Raw genomic sequence first — 16539 nt, 5'->3', positions numbered from 1 at the left:
GATTTACATTTCCCTGTTGGCTAAGGATGTTGAGCATTTCCTTAAGTGTTTTTCTGCCATTCGATATTCCTCTATTGAGAATTCTCTGTTTAGCTCTGTACTCCATTTTTTAATTGAATTACTTGATCTGTTGCTTTTTAACTTCCTAAGTTCTTTATATATTCTGGATATTAGCCCTCTGTCAGATATAGGGTTGGTGAAGATCCTTTCCCACTGGTATAGATACATAGTTTTTGATTTATGACACTGTTATCTAAATTTTTAGTATATCCTATTCATATGATTGAATTGACTTTCAATACATACTTAAATTTCTACTTAGATAATGTTCTGCCTCAAAACAGCAGTCACATGACTCCTGGATTGCTGGGTTTTGTTCTGTTCCTGACTGAAGAACTAAGGCTCAAACCTGGGTCTTACTTATGTTGGGCAAGCATTCTACCACATCCCTAGCCCTTTTTAAATTTATTACTATTACTTGCTAACTTTCCCAGGCTGTCCTTGAACTCTGTAACCCAGGGTGTCCTTGAACTTGCTATGTTCTTGTCTCAGCTGCCCAACTATCTGAAATTACTGGCACCTTGGTAAAAACAGGGTTTTTTTTTTGTTGTTGTTGTTTTCTTTAAAATTCAGCCTGATACAACTGTATCACAATTGGACAACAAAATTTTCTACTTTTAAGGCAAAAATGTATAAATTATTACTAATTAATAACCCTTACAAAATGTCCATGTATGGAAATTGCTATGGCCTCTAAAGATAGAGAACTCACACCTTTTAGATTACAACTGGTCACACATTGTTCGAGACATGTTCATACAAAGATGGACTCATTTGTAGCATCACAAATTGTTTCCATTAGCAAATGTCACCCATATGATATGATTTGCCTAATTAATAGGCAAATGTCCGCTTGACCCTAATCACCATTACAGCAAAATCATCTCTAATTAGACGGTCAGTTGTAATCCTCCATCCACGACCAGCACATGTCCCGTGACGTATGGTGACTCTAAAAGAAACACAACCGCATGTGCCACCTCAAGAGGGTCTCCAAATCGCCCAAGAGGAATGTTTGTCTTTAAATATTCTTCTTTCAAGTGTTTTGTCATATCCGTGCGAATAAATCCTAAAAGAGAAATGTTAATTCAGTTGAAACACACAGACACTAAAGGCTCAACTCTTATAAAGAGAATTTATTTGCTTGTGAGAATTTGAAATTATCAATAAACATTGTTTAGGAAATAGAGTATTGTTAGCCATTAATTAAGCGTACAATTTTAGTCACTTTAACTCGATGAATGTTTACTGAACACAGAAATGCCTGACTCCCAAGTCCATGGCTCAGCTCTAGGCAAACACAGAGACAATGCAGAGCATGGGTGCAATGTATTCTTTGGGTAACTATAACCTATGGAGGGAGGAAGTGACCGCGCATACCCAACTCTCATGTAGTAAAGTCTGGTGAGTCCTCTTGTGATACTATAAATAAAATGACAGAGAAAAAATTTTCACACAGGTAGGGTAGAAAGTGAGAAATAGTGTTGAGAGAAGGCATCACGAAGATGGTCCCACGAACTGATTTTGCAATCCTAATAAGAATTAGTTTGCTCCACTTCTGAAACCAAGATAGTTGATAAGAGAATAGTCCAGATTCCAAAGTTCACATGAGAAAAAAGTTGTATGGTCATATCTAATCCTCAGGATTGTGCACAGATGTGCACAAAGACGACATTTTCACTCAGGATTGGTATAGATGCAATATAGCGCACAGACAGCATGCTCAAAAACAAGTCCTACAGTAGCAAGTGTTACTCACTCAGAGTTCAAAATGACTGTGTATGCACATGCGTGCGAGCACGTGTGCACACACAGGTGCACACACACGTATATACTAGGATCAACTAAAGATTTAAGCGATGACTACAAGAAAAGTCTGAGAAAATATATTATCACTAATGAAATTTTACCACATAGTATCGTGTTCAATGATTAGTCCTAAAAAATTTTTGAGATGTGGTCTCACCATATAGACTAGGCTAGTCTACATAAAATTTACCTGCCTCTGCCTCTTGAGTGCTAGGATTGAGGGCCATGTACCACCATGCCCAGCTTCAATCACAAGGTTTTAAAAAGAAAGCACACACTAATTTTCATGAGAAAAGTCTGAAGTTCAAGGTGATAAAAGGTGTACTCAAAGAGTGAGTTAATTCCTGTTGCTAGGCTGACTGGAGGGCAGAGGGAGGCTCACAGGGCGAGAGCTGCAGTGCTGTGTTGAGACTGGCATCCTGAGAGCTGCTCCATAGGAATACATGTATTGATGGGGGGAACCTCTTCCTCACATGTTAATATGTAGATCTGATGATGAACTAGGAATGCTGAACTTAGTACAGTCTGTTGCTTTGTTTTCTTGTAAGCTGAGCACTGAGGGAATGCAGAATTGAATTGTAACCTCACGAGTGCATCTATCTAAAGGCCTGCTGCCACTTTTGTCGCCTGTGACTTTTTTGTAGCCAAGGAAGCCAGGATTACAATTTTGTCTGACAGATTGAGATGGCATGCTGTATTCTTGGTTATCAAAATGCTCATGTAGCGTGGGGTGTTTAGCTGGTGAACAGTCACGATGTGGGGGAAAGCATGGTACTTCCTGTCTAATCTTAATTACCTAAGTGTATGTATGCTTGCAGGATCTAGGACCACACTGAGCTGAGCTGCTTGTGACGGGGTGATTTAGCTCTTGGATTCTTGTGTTTTGCTTCCTGTAATGCACATATTAAAAAAATAAAAGGTTCTTTTAAAAGCTTAAAAAAAAAAAAAAGGTGTACTCAAAGTCAGACAAGTCACAGGAAGTGAAAGTTCAAAAATAGCTTTCAAATTGGCATATGTTAAAACTAAATCATTTATAAATTAAATTATGAATCAACATAAATATAATGCCATTTACAAATAATGTATTGATAAATGTGAGCTAAATACTACATCCAGCTGCTGGTTTATGTAATACTATAATTTACTTTGTGTTTTCATTTATGAAAATTGAAACGTTTTCTTTAAAGTCCTGTAAGAAATAATTGTAGCTTTTTTTTTCTACCATAAAATCTAAGGTAGTGAGAGGTTACTAGAGAAATCTGGAAACAAATTAAAAGGTCTTTCAACAAGGAATGCATTAAAACCTAATATGTCCACATCATAATGTTCAGTACTAATGTCATAGATGAAGATTTTACGTCTGTAATCTTAAAAATCAGGCTATAAGTGAATTCCATTATATCACTACTGAGGACAAGGCAAAACATACATTCCAAAATGCTAACATTATCATCTGATTATCCTGGACATCAGAGAGACAGCAGTTACCAGAATTACACACCAGGTAACAATTTTCTTTGTGTTTCTCTCTTTTTAAACTATGTACAATATATCTATATCTATTCTTTGTACTCAGATAAAATTATTGAGAAAATATGAACATTATGAGTTACAGATGGTCTATAATGAAGGCCAGAAAGAACAAAACTAATTTTGTATTACTTGTGTTTGCCTGCAAGAATATACTGTGAAACACAATCCCCTCTGCCATAAAAATCTCACCACATTTATTTGAAAATTCAGCAGCATTTCCTTTCATCTTTAACACAGTGTCGACAGGAGAGGATGAGGCAGATAAAGCCAACACGCCTCTGCAGACTTCCCAGCGGCGAGCAGGCTTCAACTGTGTAGCCTTGGCTAGCCTGGAACTCCCTATGTAGTCAAGGCTTGTCTGAAGCTCAGAGATGCATCCACCTCTGTCTCCGAAGTTCTGGGATAAAGGAGCATGCCACCACATCTGGCCCAAGATGACACTTAGCCCTCGGCGAGACGGCAGGATCCAATTCTCTCAAGAACCCTCGGGTTCATGAAATCCAACTGCGTGTGTCAGCAAACTGCTTTTCAGGTGTGCTCCAGAGAGAATAAACCCTATAATCACCTCAGATTATAAAAGCTGACTGAAATAAAATTATGAATGTTAATGCTAAAACCTTTATGTTACAATCCCTAGCCTAAGGCTCAAAGAACATTGCAGAAGAGGGGGTGGAAAGATTGTAAAAGTCAGAAGAACAGAATATTTGTTATGAAATAAGTTGTTTTCTGTACATGACAGGAAAGCTTGCACCAATGAAATCTCAACAATATGGTCACCTAAACAAGACCTGAACGATGGCAACACCAGTTGATACAGCAGAATGGATGGGGGAATTTCACAAGGCCTGACCCCAAGATGAAGAGCTACTGAAAAAAGAATGAGTGCCCTTGCGGGACAAGGCCCACAGCTGATCCAGCCCCAAGCAGTGAGCTGTAAATACAGACACACATAAGCCACACTAAAGGAAGGACTCCGGAGGATGCTGTACGTGCACAACAAATTTATCTGTGCCACAATAACACCTGGAAGAGAGGAAGTAGAGGGAGAAACAGAATGAGCTGGAGGGGGAGAAGGAGGGGTAAAATGATGTAAATACAGTCAGTATTCATGGATAATCTCAGATTGTTTTTAATAACAAAAAAATAATTTATGATACAACTTTCTTTTACTCTTTAAAATTCAAGCTAAACTGGCGTAAAGTATTTCACATGAATTCCATACACTATGCAAGAAGAAAAAAGATTGTTTTAATCTAAAAAGCAAACAAAAATAAAGCCCAGAAACTACTGTAGCCACGGGTTAGGAACACCCTTGTCAGTATAGGTTGGCATCTTCCAGGCCAAATGGCTCGAGGTGTTCGTGGTGCAGAGGCTGAAGGACTCGAGTTCACAAATCATAATTCTGGTCCATGCTCTCTGATACTGTAAAACAGAGACAGGAGCGAGCTGTGGACTAACTAATACAGGGTTGTCTATAAAATGAACACATAGATCAAAGATGGCAGCCCCCCTGAGGTTTCCTTCTGGCTGTCCAGCGTTGGCTTTTGAATAAGAGCTCATCATGACTGTGACTATACTGAAAGGTTAAAAACTGAGCTCCCTGGAAAAGCCCTCATCTCTTACATACTTCTTACATACAAGAAGGTGTACGGCCATTCAACACACAAAGGGAATCTCCACCACACCTCCAGCTTGGATGTCAGTTGTCAGAAGGAATTTCCACAGCCACTCTCTGGACCTACGAATGAGTACCTAGAGTAACAAATCTCACAGACAGCTGTTGACCATCACTAAACTGCAATAAAATCTAAATGCCAAGCCATGTTGCAGGAACCATGTTGCAAGGACACCATGTTGCAAGGAAGGGAATGGGCTGATGAGCCAGATCAATGGATAAAGGCACTTGCTGACAAAGCCTGATGGTCTGAGTTCAATCCCCAGAACATATACATGCAGAGCTGGACGGAGACAACAGACACCCTAGTGCTGGCCTCTGACCTCCTGGAGTGAACTGTAGCATGTACACATCTGGCGCAAATAATGTTTTGTTTTGCTTTTTAAGAATTTCCCTTGCTATACTAGTTTCTCCTCTTACATTATGTTTAATGTGGAAAACGAACATTTTCCTAAAGATCCCTTTTCTTTGATCTGCAGTGTCTTTCTGATTAGTGGAGTTTATTTTTAATACTTTTTTTCGGTTTACAGAACTAGTGAACAGATGCTCCATGCTGATCACACTGCTCTCGCCCCCTGCTCCCTGCACTTCCCTGTTACTGGAACCTTACCTTAGTGTGGCTTATGTGCTACAACTAATGAACAAAACTAGGCAAAATCATGGCAGACAAGAGGTAGGTTCTTACAGCCAAATAGTACAGCCATTCACTACACAGAGGGAGTCTCCCCCACAGCTCCAGCCTGGATGTCCCTTGTCAGAAGGAATTTCCACATAGGTTTGAACAAATGCTATTGTGTTATCACCATTACAGAACCACACAGAAGAGTTATTCTGACCTCCTCCATCTGCAGCTTTTCAGACCTCATCTATCTCTTCCAGTTCATCAGAAATTAAATAACAAATGTTAAGCTAGTCTCTTATGATGAATTACTTAGGGCTGTGGCAAATGGCAGTGTTACCTTACACAGAAGCTCATGAACCACCTAATCCCCACTTAGAAATTTATTCTCAGCCCAACACACGACATATCAATAATCCCTTAGTGCCCTCCACCCCCTATTGCCACGCAGCTGAAGCAGATATTAGTGGTGCCTAAACATTCCACACACCTATCATTACACTTGTCTTACTTTCCACTTTGCCTTCTTTCCTTGGCCCCAAGAGACTCTCTCTTGTATCATTTTTTATGTTTGTAAAGTTCTGGAAGTTTTGTTCTATTCCTCCACTTTTGTGATTCATGTATTTACAAAGACTTGAAATGGCGATAAAAGCTACAAACCACCAGTAGGTGCCACTATCCAACACACGATGCTGCTATATTACTTCACTGGACACACAGGTTTCCCACTGGCTACAAAGCCACCATCCCCTCAGATCAAGAAACAGTATCTGAAGCTGGGCATGGTGGGCCACACCTTTGATCCCAGCACTCAGGGAGGCAGAGGCAGGCGGATGTGCTCCCTCCTAAAACCAAGCATGTGGTTCTTGTCCAGTGAGAATTTATGTTTTATAATATCTGAAGTACATTTCATTGATTCATTTTTGTCTAGTAATTGCCTATAGTCAATCAGTCAAATATTATTTCTCATATTTATTGATTTCCAATGAATAATATTCATCCATGATGACAACTTTATTTTATATGCCAAGTAGTAAATATCAAACCTTAGCAAGTACTGATCTTTAAAGAACAATCAAGGATTTAGGATGGAGGGACAGCCTAATTCATTATTTGCCTTGTTCCCTGGTTTTTCCTGCTACAGTTTGCTTTTCAATTGTTTTCCTGCTAATTAGACCTTTACTTCAAGTTAAACAAAAAAACTTGACATAAGAAGAAACAGTAGCAACCTGAGGGCTGTGAGGATGGCTCAGTGTGTAAAGCACTTATTGTACTGGCATAAGGTCCTCAGTCAGGATACTCAGGACCCACACCAAAACCAGGCATGGCAGCACGAGGGGGTCAGCACTGGGGACCCAGGGAAGACAAACATCACAGTCTCACTGGTCTTGGCCTTCCTAGCTTAGGCAGTGGGCATCAGGTTCAGTGAGAGGCCCTGTCTCAAAAAGTATAGCAGAGAAATGATTGACACCCTCCACGTGTGAGTACAGGGGAAGTGCACCAGGACGGCACATTTGTTAGATCTATATTTAAAAATCTACTGAAGAAGCTGATAGATCTCAGTATCAAAATTAAGTCATTAAATAACTTACAGGACCGATTTAATCTTATTATTTCAATCTGCACTATGAAACAAGAGACATATGTATATGTGTTGTAATATTATATACAACAGAGTATTACAAAGGCCATCCTACTAAGGGGCCACTTTTCAGCGACAGATTTTCATCCCCAATATGAACTGCACTAAAAAAGTATGATCTTTACAAAAGACTTTATGGCACTTCCATAACATTCTTAAAACATCTCTGTATACAAACTGGACTCCCACCCATGCCACTGCCTTCACAACTAATCTACGCTAGACATTCTTCAGCATCTTCCTAGCACAGTACACGTCACTACCCTACCTTCGGCTCATGGCATGGCAGTGGTTTGTTAGTTTATATCTTTCCAGCCGTATTCTGCATCTTGCAGCAAGAACATCTAATTCATGTTTATTATTCCTGGACCTAGCACAGCCTTGGCACAGAGGAAGATACCCCAGGACATTCACTCCATGAGTCTGTGTGAACTGGGAAGAAGGCCTCGCTCTCAGTCAGCTAAAAATAGAATTAAGTCCTCCTTACTCATCACACTGCAATCCTGAGACGAGAGAAGTCAAGTCCTTGTTGTTGCAAACCACAGTTAAACCACCCACAGACGGCTAGTTCAGCCAACACTAACAGTGATGGCCTGCACAAAGCATATAGAAGCAAAAAGCTAGGCCAGGTAATAACAAGGCAGCTGTACATGAAAAGCTTTTGTCTGGGGGCCCTTTTTCCTTCAAAGGACACATCTAAGCTATAATAACTTACTAAATACTCAAGGATTTGGAATGTCTGAATTCTGCTAATCTGTGGCTAACCAATGAACAGGAGTGAAGGTTTGCTATACAGCAAACAGTTTCATAGAGCATCCTGAACTGCCAGCTCAATATAAGCGCCGACTCTCAGGTTCAAGCTGGAGCCATGAGGGAGTTAAAAGGAAAAGATGGCAGACCACAGCCTGCTCTCCTACAAACTGCCAGTCACTCAGAAGAGCAAACTTTACACGGGTGACTAATTTTTAAGTATTCAAAATTGCAAGACAAAGTTGACATATCTAGGCCCAACAAGATGGCTTAGCAGGTAAAGACACGTGCCGTCAAGCATGATGACCCAAGTTTGAACTATTGAACCCACATGTTACAAGGACAAAATAAATTCCTACAAGCTGTTCTCTGACCTGCATACGTGTGCATACATGCACCCACACAAATGTATACAGATACACACAAATCAACAAACAGATAAACAAATCTTATAAATAAATATAAGATTCTATGTCTAACTGAGAAAAGTATATAAAAACATTCATTCCATTGAGAAGTCAAGTAAATACCTAATAAAAAATTTCTAACAGGACAACCAACTAATAAGTGACATGCATATCTGAATGTTGACATCTTTTTATCAGAAAATAGCAAATACTTTTCTAAAGTGTCACTGTGGCTGGAATAAGCCAGGCACAGTAGAGCAGGCCTGCAACCCCAGTACTGGAGTGCATGGTGAAGACCCTGTCTCAAAACACAAGATGCCCTCCAGGGTCATCTTACTGTAATTTATTCCTTAACTTGTACAAAATTTAAAAAGAAAGATTTTTAAGAAAGATATGAGGTACAGAAAAATTCTTTAGTCACTGGTTCACTATTTCCACAGTCATTTTAGAGAGACACTATCCAAATGTCAATTAATGACTATCAATTTACCAGTTAGTGGGCAAATCAATTGCCTTTCTTTCTACTACTAAATCATAGTACAGTTACTGCACAAAGTTTTCACTGACCTGGTGCAACCACATTCACTCTGACTTTCTTCCGTGCAACCTCTTTGGCAAGGGAGCGTGAAAACCCAATGATCCCACCTTTGCTAGCACTGTACGCGCACTGGCCGACATTGCCTTTCAAACCAATGACACTCCCTGAAAGAAAAGAAGAAATGAAGTGAGTGGAAACCAATTGGTTTGTTATTTGAAAATACACAGTCAACAAATCAGAAAGGTAAAGCCCATTTTCCTTCATGCTTTGCTAAAATGAGTAGCTTTAACCATTGTCCTTTGAGAAGTAACATTTAAAGGGCTCAACAGGTCCAGACACACAGAGCAAAGAGAGGCTGAAAGAAAATGATGTGAACACAACAGTAAGCACCAGGGAAGAAGCGTGCATGATTCGTCGTGTGAAAGGTTGGAAGAGGTCAGGTACAATGAATGCTGGGTCTGACAGGGTGGTGGCTTGAAAGAGAAATGTCCCTCTAGGCTCAGGCATTTGAACACTTGGCCCCTAACTGGTGTCATTGTTTGGGCAGTCTTAGGAGGTGTGGCTTTGCTGAGAGTGTGTCATGGGGGGGGGGCGGGGGAGCTTAGGGGTACATGGCTTCAGCCTACTTCCAGTTCTTTCTTCACTTATGCTTGTGGTTGCCATGCCAGCTCTCGGCTTCCTGCTTCTGCCCCCACGCCTGCTGCTTGCCTGCACACCTTGATGGACTCTTATCCCCCAGGGACCATGACTTCAAACAAACTTTCTTCTGTAAGTTGTCTTGGTCATGGTGTTTTATCACAGCAACAAACACAAGCAGAAGTAAGTTAAAGATGGAAAATAAAGGCTGATTAATGCTATAATTATATCACAGATATGAGTAAGTATTCACTTCGACCTACAAGAATAAATCCAGCAAACTTAAACTACAGTCAATCAAAACTGACCACGACAACTTCGTAACAGTGCGACTTTGCTACTTTTGTTTCTATGTACCTTGTATTTGCAACTAAACATCCCTCAGTGACCTCACTTAATAAATATGTAAGAACAATTTATAATTCAAATATCAATTGACTGCAGATACATGCTTGTGAAACAGAAGCAGGGAAGTAATTTTCTGCACCACTGACCTGTACTTACAATATAGAAATTAAACAGGAACCTCACAAACACACACAAAATTGAAATTACAGTCAACCATTGCTTGATAACAGTAACTTGCTCCAATAAATATACTGTAAGGTGGTTTCACAAAGGTGAAAGCATCCCGTAGCAGGCTATAGCCTACTTCTGCCCTATATCGTATCTCCCACCATTTCCAAGCTACAAACCTATATAACATGAATGCACAGAAGATCAGCAAACAATGGCAGGCATATGTGTATCTAAGCACAAAGAAGAGCAGAAAAATTGTATGTTATCACGGAGGGGTTACCGCCACCATAATCTACAGAACCACTACGGTGTATCTGTCTTCCACCCCCTGATTTATCACACAGCACATTAGAAAATGTGGTACCTCACTTAAGAGAGAAAGAGCTGCGTGACACTGGGAGAAAGAAAAGCCATGAGGCTAAGGAAAGGAGTAGACAGGAAAGGGGCATACGGGAGAAAGGAAGACAGAAAAAGAGAAGTTCATGCAATGGCAGCAGGGTCAGATGGGAAGCTTTCATAACTAGTTCTCGGGCCACAGTCCATTTGATTTTGGTCGAAGTAATGACTTCTGAAATAACAATAAGTCTACAAGTTCAGCCTTTCTTGCTTTTCTATGGGGTAAGTATGTTCACTTGTTATAAATACATCAGCCTTAGCAACATTCGAAGATTTTTGAGGAACTAACGCACGTTTCTGAAACTTATCTAAAATGTAGATATTTTAAATAAATATGCCCTGTAATGTGCAGGCACAGTCTCGGGTCTGTGTCACAGGTCTGAAGAACCCAAAATATGAACTGTGTCAGAAGGTCACCAATTCCTCCTGAGAGAGACCTTTAACAGAACAGTATCCCCTTTTCACAGCTTTTTAAGGTACTGCTCATCACTTAAAAATAAAAACCAGATGGTATGCTACAATTTTTAAGTACTAAACTAAAACCAAACTTCATGTTATTCTCCATTTTCTACTCTACAGTCAAGAACCCCAAAACACCTCTTCCCTTTGGTTCCAACATCCACTCTGAAAAGCTGAGGTTTAATGTTCCTTAAACCTTGACTCTGGACAGATCAGTGACCCATGCAATTGATATAAATAATTATTATTTAGCCTCTATGTCAATAACTTTCCTTATTTATTTTAAAGATTAGATTGGTATTCTTTACAATTTTAAACATAAAATATGACATTGTTTTCTACCGTCTCCTCCATCCATTTGCCCCCTTCATCTATTTGCCCCCTCCCACTCTCTCAAATTCATAGATCCTTTTCTCTTTATTATTATTGTTACGTGTGTGTGTCTATGTGTGTGTGTGTGTGTGTGTGTATAAACACAGCCTGCTGAGTGTGTTCACTGTCACTTGTATGTAATGGTATCAGGCCTGACCCCCTGGTGTTAGATAACCAATTAGGAGCTCATCCCTGGACAAGGCTACTTCTCCTGCTCTCCACCGACCTTAGTTTCTTGTAGTTCTCTGTTTAGGAGAAGGACCCCACCAGTTTTCCCCCTTCTGTCTTATCACGTCTACTGATATTGTCACTATCCACATCTTGTTTAGGCAGCTATTTTGTGATGGGGGTAGCTTCCCAGCCATTTCTAAGAAACACAATCTCATATACATTACCTGGCCCTTTGGCTCTTATAATCTTTATAGGTATGACCAAAACAAGGGTGGGGGGTCACGCCTCATTTCTCTTAGAAATTGAAATGATGATAAAGTTGCTGACACTCAAGTACAGCAAGTCTACTGGGTGTGCACAGCATGGCCTCTCCCATTCCACGCAGTCTCAGAACCCTGAACCTAGACGACATTTATCATGTGGCTTCCACTGTCATTTTTTAATCCTTAGTAAGTCACTCATTTAATGCCTCGCTGACTTCTGTTGAGAGGTACATCTGTGAGTTCTGTCTCATTCATTGATCAGTTAAACATTTTTTTCCACAGAAAACAACAAGATAAATTTCATCCTAATTTTACTGATCAAGTAAATCAGTGGGTTAAGTACTCTTATGTTTAGAGGCAATAATTATAAACCCAGGATGGTGAAAACTCACCTACATTAACAATGGATCCACCCTTCTCAATCATTGTCCTCATGGCAGCCTTACACGTCAGCATGGAGCCCAGGAGGTTAGTGTGAAGCTGAGATATCATATCTTCAGTTTTTGTTCTTACTAAAAGCCTGTCTCTACAAAAACAAAAACAGCAGACACATTAACAACTAGACCAAAAAAAATTAAGTCCAGGGGCTAGAGAACTGGCTCAGCAGCTAAGAATTCCAACTACTCTGTTAGGAGAACCGCGTTCAGCTCCCAGCACCCGTGTCAGGAGACACAAAACCACCTGTAACTCCAGCTCCAGGGGATTAAACATCCACTTAGAACTCCACAAGCAACTGCACTCATGTGCACATTCACATGCGCACACGCGCGCGCGCGCACACACACACACACACAAACAGGTACGTAAAATTTAAAATAGCCAATCTTTTTAAAAATCAAGTCAAAACATATGTACAATTCTGATTTAAAATATAGCATAAGCTGTGCTTTCTAGCTGAGTGCTGGGCAGTCCCATTTTGAACTTGGCTTTAAAACCACTAAACTAGTTATTGATGAGCCATAAAGGAACCACGTGGAAGGCAGGGTTCTCTGCCTCTCTGCTAGAGTGATATTGCCAGTGGCTAAACACAGTAGCAAGCAACCAAATGGCCTAAGCTACTACCAGTTTTGCCTTGTTTAAAGTGACTGTGAATCTAAATATTTTCTCCTAAATTTACAAAAAAATAACAAATCCCCCACCCTATTATTACTGTTGTTGTTGTTGTTGTTGTTACATTCCTTATTCTGTATACTACATCAGCATTAAGCCCACTATGATCAGTGGAGCTCAGAACACTGGTTTCTGTGATAGGAGCTAAGCGAGTCTTCCGGCACTCTGGGTGATATGCTGGTGAAGGTATGTTAGGACTGATCCAACTGGGCATTTATCTCACCTTAAAGAAACAGGGCTAAAGAGATGGCTTGGCGATTAGAGAACATACTGCTCTCATAGAGGACCCAAATTCAGTGCCAAGCACCCACATCAATAGCTCACAAGAGCCTGTATCTCCAGCTCCAGGCAACTTGATGCCGTCTTTTAACCTCAGTGAGAACCTACACGTGTGCATATATAACATGCAAACACACACATACACATAACGATTTTAATAAAAGAACGTACGGGTTGACAATTTTCAAAATAAGCCTTTTCAAATAGAAATAAAACAGCCAAATACATTATCTTATACTAATTGTGGTGCTTTGAATGACAATGGTCCCCCTAAGCTCATATACTTGAATACGTGGTCCCCAATTTGGGACCACATTGGGAAAGATTGTTGGAAATGTCACTGGGAACAGGCTGGCCCCTGTTCCCACTGTGCTCTTCCTCTGCCTCCCACATGCAGACTGAGATATGAGTTCATAGCACTTGCTGCCACTGTGGCTTGGCTCTACCAACATGACTCTTAAAACTCTAAAACCATAACCTTAATGAAACAGTTTTATAAATATTGCCTCGGTCATGGAATTTTGTCATAGCAATGGAAAAGTAACTAGGATATAGATGTATTAATAAAAGGTCTTTTTTTAAAAAGGATATCAGAAATTTACCTCAATCTTTAACCAACCTGTTAATGCCAGCTGCATTTACCAAGAAATTTACTGGTCCTAAATGTTTCTCCATCTCCTTAAATGTATTTTGAACATCCTGTTCTTTACCAACATCACAGCTAAATGCCAAGTGGTTTCCTACAAAACAGAGTTAAATCAGAATTACCTATAAATCTTAACTTGAATTTCAAATTTATTTGCTTTATGATTAGACTACAAGGCAAGCCGGTACTAAATACTAAACCTAGAGATGAAAGTATATCATGGCACAGAGGCCAGGAGCTCCACAATACCAACACAGCTAAAAAATCTGAGCCCAGGGGGTCCTGAAGAGACTGGTGCATCAATCAAGGACTGTGCATAGAGAGGACCTAGACCCCTGCTCAAATGTAGCCCATAGGCAGCTCAGTCTCCATGTGGGTTACCAAGTAAGGGGAGCAGGGGCTGCCTCTGTCATGAACTCAGTTGCCTGTTCTGGTGATGCAGCTTTGACGGGCCACAGAGGAAGACGATCCAGGCAGTCCTGATGAGACTTGATAAGCTAGGAGCAGATGTCAGAGGAGGAGAACTCCCCCTTTCAGTGAACTAGGGGAAGGAGGGTGGGACTAGGAGAAGTTGAGGAAGAGGGCTACAATCAAGATATAAAATGAATAAATTATAAAAAATAAAACATATTTTAAAAAAGAAAGTTTGCCATGGGTTTGTGCCCTCATGGACCACCTAATAAAAGGTAGAGAGTGTAGAAGTGAAGAAGGAATACTGAAATTTTGTTTCTTCCTTTTGTGTTTGTTTCTGCTCTGAGACAAGGTCTTACTATATTACCTAGGCTGACCTCAAATCTCAGGATTGTCTCACTTCAGCCTGCCAAATGCTAGGATTACAGTGGGCACATAAAACATTACAGAAAACTAACTTTAACTCTGGATTTTTCTTGATGGGGACAGTCGTACCAGACTATCCAAAATGTTAGAGCTTGCTGGACTCATGAGTTCAAGGCTAACCTGGGTGAGACCTCAAATCCTCAAGAAGATATATGCTTGGAAAGTTTCAAAATAAAAATATTTAGGGCCAGCAAGATGGCTCATTGGATGAGGGCACTTTCTGCCAAGACTGACAATCTGGGCTGAACCCTTGGGAGCCACATAGTAGAGAGAACAGGCTGTCCTCTGACTTCCACATGCACACATCTAACCAAATAAATAAATGTAATTTTAAAAACCGTAGTAAGATCTGGGCCCAGAAACTAGGGCACACCTGCAGCCCCAGCCCTGAGACTGGAGATTGCCACTCCAAGCTTGCGGCCAACGTGGGCAAGAGAGGTGGCTCAGTAGAACCCTCTATCACCATACACAGGAAATTATAATTGAAAGGAAAAGTACTCTCTGTTTAATAAGCTACCATGTTAATACGTATGCTCCTCAATTCATGATAGGGATATAGCCAGCTGAACCGACTGTACGCTGAAGCTCCACAGAACAGGTAGCTAGCACCACAGACGCAGGCAGTTGTCTAGCAACCTGGAAGCAGTGCTGACTGGGTTGCTGAGGAATATGTTCATGCCACAGCGGTGTTCCCAAAAACTGAGATTCAGATTCAGACTCAAGGGAAGCCTGGGCTGCATGGTGAGACCCTGTGTTCAAGAAAAGATGGAGGCAGACGTCATACTGAAGATGTCACTGTCACACCACAGTAAGGTGACCTCAGCAATGGGGAGATTGAGGCACGAGAATCATGCATTCAAAGCCAGTCTGAGTTACTTATCAAGGATATTTCCATGTAAGTAAGTATAACAGGCACCCGATACTCCCTAAACCTACAACACTCACTGCTTTGCTCATAGTGACATGTATTTTTCTCCATTCTAGTAACAGCCTGCCACGTTGTCTTATCACAATCGAGACTTAAACTTGCAATGCAATGACCAATCCGTTATTAATAATGGGGTGGGGGCCACCTGGGATTGGAATACAATTAAAAGGATCTGGGGAAACAAATCAGTAACTTATTAAAGTGTTTGGTCGATTTGGGAAAGCAACCCTGGCCTCTCAACTGGCTGGTACTCAAAAGTTTCTCTTTGAAATACTGTCGCGTGCCTTCGCATAGGGTAAGAGCTGTCAGGAAAATGCAATCTCGCCATTTCCACCCGGTAGCCTGACTTTCCCGACTTCACTCCGTTCAGTTTGATCGCGTCCACTCTCTCCTACTAGAAGCCCGAGCAAGGCGGCTCTCAATGTCAGCACTGGCGGCGGCTACTTCTCAGGATCTTCACGAGAACCACTGAAGGCTTGGTCACGGGCCATGAGCCACCTAGGGCACAGACTGATAAACAAAGCCAATGGCCCTGGAGCTCTTGGACTCGAGCTCGTGGTCTGGCACCGCAGCCCAGCGACGGGGCCACTTCTCCTGGTACCTACCGCCGAGCTCGCCGGCGGCGGCTTTGGCCACGTCCAGGTTTCTGGCGACGATCGCCAGGCGATAGCCCTTCTGGGCCATGAGCTGGGCTACAGCCCTGCCGATCCCCCGGGAGCCTCCAAAAACTGCACAGACTTTGTCCATCTTGGACCCCGGATCCGCAAGATGGATCCCTAGGACTCAGAACTTCTTAAGGAAAAAAACGAGTCAGCACACCCTTCAGAGAGCCGACCCAAACCACAGAACAGGGCGCGGAGAGTTAGACGTCAGTACGCACGGAGTCTTTG

At 41.2% G+C, this 16539-nt stretch overlaps 1 protein-coding gene across 1 annotated transcript; it reads right to left on the bottom strand.

The window, feature by feature from the left end:
• Positions 1-775: 775 nt before the first annotated feature.
• Positions 776-16515, bottom strand: Cbr4 (carbonyl reductase 4). The gene is made up of 5 exons (XM_021660563.2): positions 16255-16515; positions 13858-13978; positions 12242-12375; positions 9063-9197; positions 776-1129 (listed from the first exon to the last, which is right to left on the bottom strand). The coding sequence occupies exons 1-5, from the start codon at positions 16394-16396 to the stop codon at positions 951-953; spliced, it is 711 nt and encodes a 236-aa protein (XP_021516238.1). The 5' UTR covers positions 16397-16515; the 3' UTR covers positions 776-950.
• Between the last annotated feature and the right edge of the window lie 24 nt (positions 16516-16539).

The sequence above is a fragment of the Meriones unguiculatus genome, chromosome 4 (assembly GCF_030254825.1).
Source record: "Meriones unguiculatus strain TT.TT164.6M chromosome 4, Bangor_MerUng_6.1, whole genome shotgun sequence".
Taxonomy (NCBI): Eukaryota; Metazoa; Chordata; class Mammalia; order Rodentia; family Muridae; genus Meriones; species Meriones unguiculatus.
Note: the sequence above shows the minus strand (reverse complement) of the source record. Positions and strands in the feature narration are given on the sequence as shown.